General features: G+C 43.3%; 1 protein-coding gene across 1 annotated transcript; it reads right to left on the bottom strand.

Annotated features, from left to right (window-relative positions):
• Positions 1 to 531: 531 nt before the first annotated feature.
• Positions 532 to 10,080, bottom strand: mfsd11 (major facilitator superfamily domain containing 11). The gene is made up of 14 exons (XM_079178192.1): positions 9,884 to 10,080; positions 9,181 to 9,329; positions 9,033 to 9,088; positions 8,637 to 8,744; positions 8,468 to 8,547; positions 8,276 to 8,372; positions 8,129 to 8,187; positions 7,843 to 8,002; positions 7,530 to 7,573; positions 7,379 to 7,444; positions 7,173 to 7,298; positions 6,385 to 6,559; positions 3,399 to 3,534; positions 532 to 2,703 (listed from the first exon to the last, which is right to left on the bottom strand). Exons 2-14 carry the CDS (start codon positions 9,274 to 9,276, stop codon positions 2,542 to 2,544), a joined length of 1,365 nt encoding a protein of 454 aa, XP_079034318.1. The 5' UTR covers positions 9,277 to 9,329; positions 9,884 to 10,080; the 3' UTR covers positions 532 to 2,541.
• Positions 10,081 to 10,165: the final 85 nt, after the last annotated feature.

The following is a 10,165-nucleotide window of genomic DNA, read 5'->3' as shown; positions in this document are numbered from 1 at the left end:
TTGTGCTCGCTTGAAGTCACTTCCTTCCTCACAGACCCACGTTGGGTCCGTTGGCAGCGTTACCGGTAACTAGGCAACAAGCGGGAATCATGAAGCGGGATTTCCTGTGAACATTATTCATATTTTCTTATTTTAAAATGTTTTATTATTTAAAGTAAATGGTCCGAATGCAAACCGTTATTCTGTTTGTAAATAAGGATCATTTAAGTTTGAATAAAACTGTTAAATTCCAGAACAAAAAACATTATAAAATGTTATTTTAATATCTCAGCACAATGTATTTAAATTGTCTTTTTATTCATTGCTTTATATTTTCAACTGATTGTTTGTAGTTATATGCAAGTCAAACGGAAGTGAATTAAAGTCTGAATATTATTTATAGATTTTTCACGACTTGTTGTTAAACTGAGGTTTAAACTGAGGTGCAGATGTTCAGCGTGTCGTCTCATGTTCAGGTCTAACCTCCAGTAGCCATAGATCCTTCACATTAACACACGATGCAGTTTAGAGGCAAAACAACGAATGTTCAAAATAATGTTTTATTGATAATAAAAACAAGCCAAAGCTGGGGTGACATAATGACCACATTCACGTATAAAATCCCCTTCATAGCACACAAACATTTCCCTTAAATCCACCGTCTACATCGTGAAGCTAACCCTGAACCCAACCGCTCCATCCACAATAAATTAACTAGAACAATGTGCTGTAATTCATGAGTGACAGTGAACAGAAGAACGGGAGCATGTCAGAGATCATACACACTACACATGAAGCTGAGGTCTCTGTGGAGCATCAGATCAGTTTACAACAGAGAGAAGAGTCCAGCGGGCTGTAAACGTCCTCGTGAAGGAATCACATGGTGACAAAGAGAAAAGTTTTACATTCATGAAGCACACACACACACACTATGAGGTCAAACGCTGTTTCCTGTTCACGAGTCATTCTTCAAGAAGAAATAGTGAAACTGTTCCAATGTCCTCTGATTCCAGCCTCTCGAATGAGCCCGTTTCCTGCTCTTCTTTTGTCAGATATCATTTCAAACGGAATATGTTTTGGGATATTTGGACTTTTGTTTAAAACAAACGTGAAAATTAGTTTTTGACGTTTCATAGAATAATAAATTATCCGTGAATTGAAACAAATGATCTGCAGATTAATCGATGGTGTTGTGTGGCATTTGACACAACACATTGCATTCTGGGAATTGTAGGAACCAGCGTGTTTGACCCGTTTGCTGCGTCCGTGTTGATCATTCTTCAACATTACATCACCAGAGAGAACTTTATGACATCACCACCACAGTGACTATAACCTGAATGTCTGGAACACATTATAAAGTTTAGATTATGGTCTCCTGACTCAGTTCATTTGAGATAAAAACAGTCACCAACATGCAATTATGGAGAAAGTTCTGGAATGCTGAGTCCTCTGGATCTCATTACAACTAAACCAATGAAACAGCTTTTAGTGAGTCACGAAGGAAACAAGCAGAAACAGACGAGTCAGTAATAAACGCGTTTCCCTTTTTACTGCCGTCTGTAGATGAAGGTCCGGCTGTCGGTGGTAAAAGTGACGCGTGAGGTTGTGATCAGCTCGTGACTGAAGGACAATGTGAGTAATTCACAACATTATAACATGTTCCTTAAATCCTAATCACGGTGAGATTTGTGCGCTTCACAGGAGAACTTTTAAAGGATACATCTGGAATTGTTCTACTTTTTACTGTCATCAATCTCCATGAAAAGACTCAAATCAGCAGAGCGTCTCTCATTACTGTCTGACTTCCTGTCTGCGTCTTTAAAAAACACAAACATGTAATCACCTAAAAACAGCTGTTAAATCAAACAAACAGGAGGACTTAGTCAGGGACTATTTTAAGTGGCGGATGAATCCACATTGGGTGTTGTAGTGAGTATTAAGATGTCACTCAGATGTTGGCTTTGGTCTTTTCATGGGAAATAAAATAGAATATCTCCAGACTTGTCCTTAAATTCAGCAGCTGCTCACAAATAAAAAACAGTTTGGGTTTCTTCCCGTGGGATCAGCTGTGAGATCAGCTGTGGGATCAGCTGTGAGATCAGCTGCGGGATCAGCTGTGGGATCAGCTGTGAGATCAGCTGTGGGATCAGCTGTGGGATCAGCTGTGAGATCAGCTGTGAGATCAGCTGTGGGATCAGCTGTGGGATCAGCTGTGGGATCAGCTGTGAGATCAGATCTCTTTATGTCAGTGTGACGGGTCGTTTCATCAAAGTGCTTTTATATTTCATCTTCATCCATCACGCCTCAGTAAAGTCAGTAAATATATTCTCATAATTGGTTTTAGATTGATTTCAGAAGATAAGTATGAAGTAGAAGAAGGTTCATCGGTTCTTCCTCCAGTCATTTATATTTAGTTACAGATGTTTGATTCCTACAGATGTGAAAAACAAACATACCACAGAGTCAGAGGCTGAGATCATCATCATCATCCAGCTGTGAAGAGGGAAGCTCCTTCCTTCCTTCCTTCCCTCCTCCCTCCCTTCCTTCCTCCTTCCCTCTTCAGATGCTGTCGTAGTCCGACTCCCTCCTGCTGGACTCGGCCGTCCACTCGGCCATGAAGAAGGTGACGGAGCCCATGAAGCCCGTGACGACCAGGATGAGCAGCTGCCAGTGGAGCAGCAGGTAGTTACTGTAGAAGAAGGCCAGAGCGGCCATGATGGACTGCAGAGAGGAGAGCACGCGTTAGGAGACAACTGAGAAAGGCATACAACAACCACAGGGAAAATATGTATATATATGTATATATATATATATATATATATATATATATATATATATATATATATATATATATATATATATATATATATATATATACATATATACATACACACACACACACACAGATACATATTCTGAGAAAAAAAACGTAGATTAAAGACGGACATTTTTTCTGTTAAATTCACGACTTCATGATCTCAGAGAAGATTCAAGTATTTTTTTGTAAATTAACAACTTTAGATTTAACAACTACAAGCAGTCAAGTTGTAGTTTAAAATCCACGTCTGTCCAAAGATGTCATGACTTTATCATGTTATCCTATTAAAACATCTCACAATGGAAATATGAATTCTAAAGTGTTGCCTAAAAACTAGTTTGAGAGGTCACAGTGACCTTTGACCTTTGACCACCAACGTGTAATCGGTTCGTTCTTTGAGTCCAGCTGGACGTTTCTTTCAGTGTCTCTGAGATATTGTTCAAGAGAACGTTACGGACGGACAACGTGGAAACACAACGTGGAAACACAAACACAACGTTTAAGGTTTTTACTGTTGTTCCTCGTACATCGTCGTAGTAACGGTTCCTCTGAGGCTGAAAGACAATAAACGAACACAAACATCTCGTCTCAAACTCACCTGAATGAACTTGAACACAGCGAAGGCCGGAGCGCTGTTATCACGGAACGTGAAGCCGATGATGCTCAGAAGCTGAGTGTTGAAGCAGCTGTCACCCAAACCCAGCAGGAAGCTGCAGAACAACGCCACGCCGACGCTGAGACACACACACACACACACACACACACACACACAGGAATAAGAGTAAAAATGTTTAAAGACATGGCGACCCTTTTTGGATTAAATAGGAAATCTTCATCGCACCACATTGTTGTTTATTTGATTGTAAGTTTGAGTTGTTTGTTTGTTGACATTGTTCGACTTTATTTGAATTAATCCTGAGCTGAATTGGAATGATGTGCAGAACTAGACACAACGTGATGAATCAGACAGGAGGGTTAAACGGACTCCTGCTCACAGCGCAGCAGTGAAGAGGAACCGAGGAGAAAACAGCGTTTCAGGGGGATAGATTGACTGTAACACTAAACAGGATTCCTAGCCTCTATGTGCGAGTATTAGTACTGGGGGTGATGTGTGAGTATTAGTACTGGGGGTGATGTGTGAGTATTAGTACTGGAGGTGATGTGTGAGTATTAGTACTGGAGGTGATGTGTGAGTATTAGTACTGGAGGTGATGTGTGAGTATTAGTACTGGAGGTGATGTGTGAGTATTAGTACTGGGGGTGATGTGTGAGTATTAGTACTGGAGGTGATGTGTGAGTATTAGTACTGGAGGTGATGTGTGAGTATTAGTACTGGAGGTGATGTGTGAGTATTAGTACTGGAGGTGATGTGTGAGTATTAGTACTGGAGGTGATGTGTGAGTATTAGTACTGGGGGTGATGTGTGAGTATTAGTACTGGAGGTGATGTGTGAGTATTAGTACTGGAGGTGATGTGTGAGTATTAGTACTGGAGGTGATGTGTGAGTATTAGTACTGGGGGTGATGTGTGAGTATTAGTACTGGAGGTGATGTGTGAGTATTAGTACCTGGGGGTGATGTGTGAGTATTAGTACTGGAGGTGATGTGTGAGTATTAGTACTGGAGGTGATGTGTGAGTATTAGTACTGGAGGTGATGTGTGAGTATTAGTACTGGAGGTGATGTGTGAGTATTAGTACTGGGGGTGATGTGTGAGTATTAGTACCTGGAGTATTAGTACTGGGGGTGATGTGTGAGTATTAGTACTGGGGGTGGTGTGTGAGTATTAGTACCTGGGGGTGATGTGTGAGTATTAGTACTGGGGGTGATGTGCGAGTATTAGTACTGGGGGTGATGTGCGAGTATTAGTACTGGGGGTGATGTGTGAGTATTAGTACCTGGGGTGATGTGTGAGTATTAGTACTGGGGGTGATGTGTGAGTATTAGTACTGGAGGTGATGTGTGAGTATTAGTACTGGGGGTGGTGTGTGAGTATTAGTACCTGGGGGTGATGTGTGAGTATTAGTACTGGGGGTGATGTGCGAGTATTAGTACTGGGGGTGATGTGCGAGTATTAGTACTGGGGGTGATGTGTGAGTATTAGTACCTGGGGTGATGTGTGAGTATTAGTACTGGGGGTGATGTGTGAGTATTAGTACTGGAGGTGATGTGTGAGTATTAGTACTGGGGGTGATGTGTGAGTATTAGTACTGGGGGTGATGTGTGAGTATTAGTACTGGGGGTGATGTGTGAGTATTAGTACTGGAGGTGATGTGTGAGTATTAGTACTGGAGGTGATGTGTGAGTATTAGTACTGGAGGTGATGTGTGAGTATTAGTACTGGAGGTGATGTGTGAGTATTAGTACTGGGGGTGATGTGTGAGTATTAGTACTGGAGGTGATGTGTGAGTATTAGTACTGGAGGTGATGTGTGAGTATTAGTACTGGAGGTGATGTGTGAGTATTAGTACTGGAGGTGATGTGTGAGTATTAGTACTGGAGGTGATGTGTGAGTATTAGTACTGGGGGTGATGTGTGAGTATTAGTACTGGAGGTGATGTGTGAGTATTAGTACTGGAGGTGATGTGTGAGTATTAGTACTGGAGGTGATGTGTGAGTATTAGTACTGGGGGTGATGTGTGAGTATTAGTACTGGAGGTGATGTGTGAGTATTAGTACCTGGGGGTGATGTGTGAGTATTAGTACTGGAGGTGATGTGTGAGTATTAGTACTGGAGGTGATGTGTGAGTATTAGTACTGGAGGTGATGTGTGAGTATTAGTACTGGAGGTGATGTGTGAGTATTAGTACTGGGGGTGATGTGTGAGTATTAGTACCTGGAGTATTAGTACTGGGGGTGATGTGTGAGTATTAGTACTGGGGGTGGTGTGTGAGTATTAGTACCTGGGGGTGATGTGTGAGTATTAGTACTGGGGGTGATGTGCGAGTATTAGTACTGGGGGTGATGTGCGAGTATTAGTACTGGGGGTGATGTGTGAGTATTAGTACCTGGGGTGATGTGTGAGTATTAGTACTGGGGGTGATGTGTGAGTATTAGTACTGGAGGTGATGTGTGAGTATTAGTACTGGGGGTGGTGTGTGAGTATTAGTACCTGGGGGTGATGTGTGAGTATTAGTACTGGGGGTGATGTGCGAGTATTAGTACTGGGGGTGATGTGCGAGTATTAGTACTGGGGGTGATGTGTGAGTATTAGTACCTGGGGTGATGTGTGAGTATTAGTACTGGGGGTGATGTGTGAGTATTAGTACTGGAGGTGATGTGTGAGTATTAGTACTGGGGGTGATGTGTGAGTATTAGTACTGGGGGTGATGTGTGAGTATTAGTACTGGGGGTGATGTGTGAGTATTAGTACCTGGGGGTGATGTGTGAGTATTAGTACTGGGGGTGATGTGTGAGTATTAGTACTGGGGGTGATGTGTGAGTATTAGTACCTGGGGGTGATGTGTGAGTATTAGTACCTGGGGGTGATGTGTGAGTATTAGTACTGGGGGTGATGTGTGAGTATTAGTACCTGGGAGTGATGTGTGAGTATTAGTACCTGGGGGTGATGTGTGAGTATTAGTACCTGGGGGTGATGAAGGCCTGCAGGTCCGTCCCTTCCTCCGGGGCTATGGGAGCGTCGCTGGCGATGTTGAGGAAGATGAGGAAAAAGGCCACGTAGTGAGTGATGAGGCCCAGCAGAACCACCGGGTTCCTCCCAAACCGGCTGCACTTGTTCAGCATCCCGAACACGCTTCCTCCTGTTGAGACGGAGCAGAGACAGGAAGTCAGTCATTTTCTGACTCCAGACGTTTAACAGGTCGTTTCCTCGTCTCCTCACAAGGAAACGGATTCATAAAACACTGGTGGACAGTAACTAAGTACTTTTACTGAAGTATTTAAGAACAAACCTGAGGTACTTCAATGAGTATTTCCATGTTTTGCTACTTTGTAGTTCCACTGTACTACATCTCAGAGGTATATATTGTACTACATCTCAGAGGTACATGTTGTACTTTTTACTTATCTGGTGAGAAAATCCTCCTTCAGCTAAATAAACTGTAAGAAGCCTCTTGGATCAGAGGTTCTCTCAGGACAGAGTGTGATGATCTTATAGAATATGATGCATTGATGTAGATTAAACTAACCAACAGGATATAAAGGACTTATAATACAACATACACATGAATGCAGCAGGAATAATAGTAAAACATTTTACTGATCAATCAATAGTTTTACTTGGTAAAGTTTTGAGAGCAGGAATTTTACTTGTAGTGGAGTACTTCTACGGTGTGTTATCAGTACTTTTTACTGCAGAAAAGGATCTGAATACTGTCAGAGATGAGGTGGAAACACGGGAAGCAGAAGACTCACCTAAGATCTCTCCGATGCCGATGCAGATGCCAGAGATGCCGATCAGACTCTTAGCATCTTGGCCGAAGCGCGTCATGGCTCCGATACACGTCCCGTAGACGCCGCTGTAGAACGTGAGCTCCAGACCTGACGGAGCAGACGGACGCATGAGTCCAGACTCAGTAGTGACATCCTCCACACCTGCACACATCCTCATCTCATCTCACCTGTGTACCCGATGCAGAAGCTCAGCAGCAGCATCTCTTTGGTGGCGAACATTTTACACGCTTTCACTGCAAAAAGAGGAGAAAAAAGAGGGCGGGTGTTAACAGGCGTTACACTGAAGATTAAAGTGGAGGTTATTTTTTGTAAACTCACCAAAAGCATCCAGAGCTTGTGACCAGAGGCCTGGACGAGCCGAGCTGCAGAGAGGACGATGAAGACGATATGATGCTGATATAACTGACCTTTCACACGATCATATTTATTTTCATGGACATTTATACCGGAGCAATCATCACATTCATACTTTAAGTGGCTTTAAATTCTCTACAGACACCTAAACAGAATCATGTTGCAGATTAGAAACTCATCGTAATCTCCAAGATGTTTTGGTTCCTTTTCCAGGACTTTGTCGTGACTCCAGACTCAGTAACAGAATCCCAGGTCTTTCCAGGCCATGAACACTCACCTGGCCGGGGAGCAGCTCTCTGTGGACTCGGCCTGCAGCAGCGACTCGGTCGCCTCGGAGGGAGCCGGTTCAGGATCAGGCTTCCGGATCAGAAAGAAGAGGAAGCATCCCACCAGACTGATCACCGTGAGGGAGATGAACACCGTCTGGCGGTCCTTGTCTGAGACACACACACAGCGTGAGTCACGCGCTCAAAATGAAACCGCTTATGAAAATGGGAAGTGAACTCTATGAACAGCAATAGAACACACATGAGGCGGAGATTTGATCAAATACAGCTTCCTACCGGTTATGTGAACGTGTCCGTGCCAGGCACAGTAAATGTAGAGATTTCCAAAGAATAAGCTGCAGAGAGACGAGGATTCAGAACAAGAGGTGACCGCAACAAAACCTCAAACTAGACTCGGGTACATGTTGGTTCAAAAAGGTTCACCTGAACTGCAGCAGCGCCCAGAATATACCACTATTCCTTCCAATGGTGTCATCAGTGGAGTTGATGGTCAGCACATTCCCCTGAGCCGTCCACAAGACTAAAAAAAACACAAAAAGGAAAAGTGAGAAGCTGTAAACGTGGAGCAGACGTGTTCCACGAGGTAGAACCGTTGACTAGATCAGGTCTCTGTACCTGCTGCTCCTATTCCGACCAACACAGAGGCTGTGTAGAAGCTCCAGGTGTACGGGTAGATGAACATAGCGATGTAGCCACTGCAGAACAACAACATCAGAGACGTTAGAAGTCTGAATGTGCATTTCTTCTTAAAGACGAGGGTTTGTGTAGGTCGGCGTGGGCTCACCTGTACAGAAGCCCACTGAAAAACATGGACAGCTGCGGTCCAATGACGGTCACCACCGAGGGGGCGATCATGTTGGAGGCAGAGAAAACCCCGTAGATGATGGCCATGCTACAAGGGACAGGACAGTTAAATCTGTACAGGACTTCTCTGAGACGCATTCAAAGATGTCGCTCTCTTAAGTGGTGCGATCGAGGTCATGTACGATCTTTTCTGGGTTCCCAACTCGCTGAACTTTTCTAAAATTGGTTTTCCCTAAGATGTAATTAGGATGTCTGAGTGCGACAGATTTGATTATAGAAGGTACCAAGCAGCTCTGTATCGATGCTCAGCTCACATCTGCACAGATGTTGTGTACCGGAGCGTCGGGTGATGACATGTGAACCTGTGGGTACTGACCTCGTGTATCCACTCCCGTGGAACTCGGTGCTGTTGAAGCTCTTGAGAACTGTTTGCTAGAGAGAAGAAGAAAGAGGACAGCCTGATGTGTCTTATCTGAAGTGTGATCAGTTGGGAATGTTCATCATTAAATACAACCTGAACCTACCTCTATGTTGCCACATGTTTGAAAAGCAGTGAACATAAACATAAAGCCGAAGCCCAGGATAACGATGTTCAACAGATTCTTCCCCTCCGGACTCATTTTGCACGATGTTTGCAAACTCCCTGAGGAAGTGAACCCAACAACAACAAAATCTGAGAAGAGAAGAAGAAATCAGAAGAAGCAGCATTAAAGCACTCACTGCAACACTCATTAAGAATCTCTTTCTCACCAAACATCGTTCAAAAATCTGTTGTTTTATCACAAACACACTTAACAGGAAATGTGAGATGTCCGACATTTGTTTTGTATTTGAACGCGCACACGGATCATTTCGGCACACAGTAGATGTTCAGAACATCTACTTTATATCCATAAAATAACTTGATAGAGTTGCTTTCCACCGTTCCCATCTCAGAGAACAGCCTGGACATGATTATCTAACTAAAAGTTAGACTTAAAAGAAGTATTTTTCGTAAATAGATTGTATGCCGAATTATAAAGTGCATCTTTTGGATGACAACATAAATGTATGCTTTATCCCGCTTTAAGTCTGACTATAAGAAAATGAGCATTTAATTGACAGAGCTCTTAAAGGGGGTTTGTCTTAGTGTTTCTTAAACCGAAGATGAAACGACCGAGACACTGACTGAGCCCAAGAGACAGAGGAAGACAACAACTGTAAGCTTTGACACAGAAAACAACTTACCAACACCGCTGACGCGTTCAGGCTAACCCCCTTCAGACCCGCTCCTCTTTGTGCGGACTCAGAGTGTTCTTAGAAACATAGTCAGCTGTTTCCGGAAGTCCCGATATCCTCAGCTGGTCATCTTCTTCTCCTAAAACTAACTTCCACGTGATGGTTCCCCGTCGTGTAAAACCAGATTTTATGGAACAACTTTCACGGCACCGATTAAACAGGACTAGCCCGAAACTAGAAAGGGCAGTCATGTGATGTGAATCAGCTGACTGCTGTGACTAGCAATTGTGC

This window comes from Pholis gunnellus (assembly GCF_910591455.1).
Source record: "Pholis gunnellus genome assembly, chromosome: 17".
Lineage (NCBI taxonomy): Eukaryota > Metazoa > Chordata > Actinopteri > Perciformes > Pholidae > Pholis > Pholis gunnellus.
The sequence above is the reverse complement of the archived record's forward strand: the minus strand, read 5'-3'. Positions and strand labels throughout refer to the sequence as shown.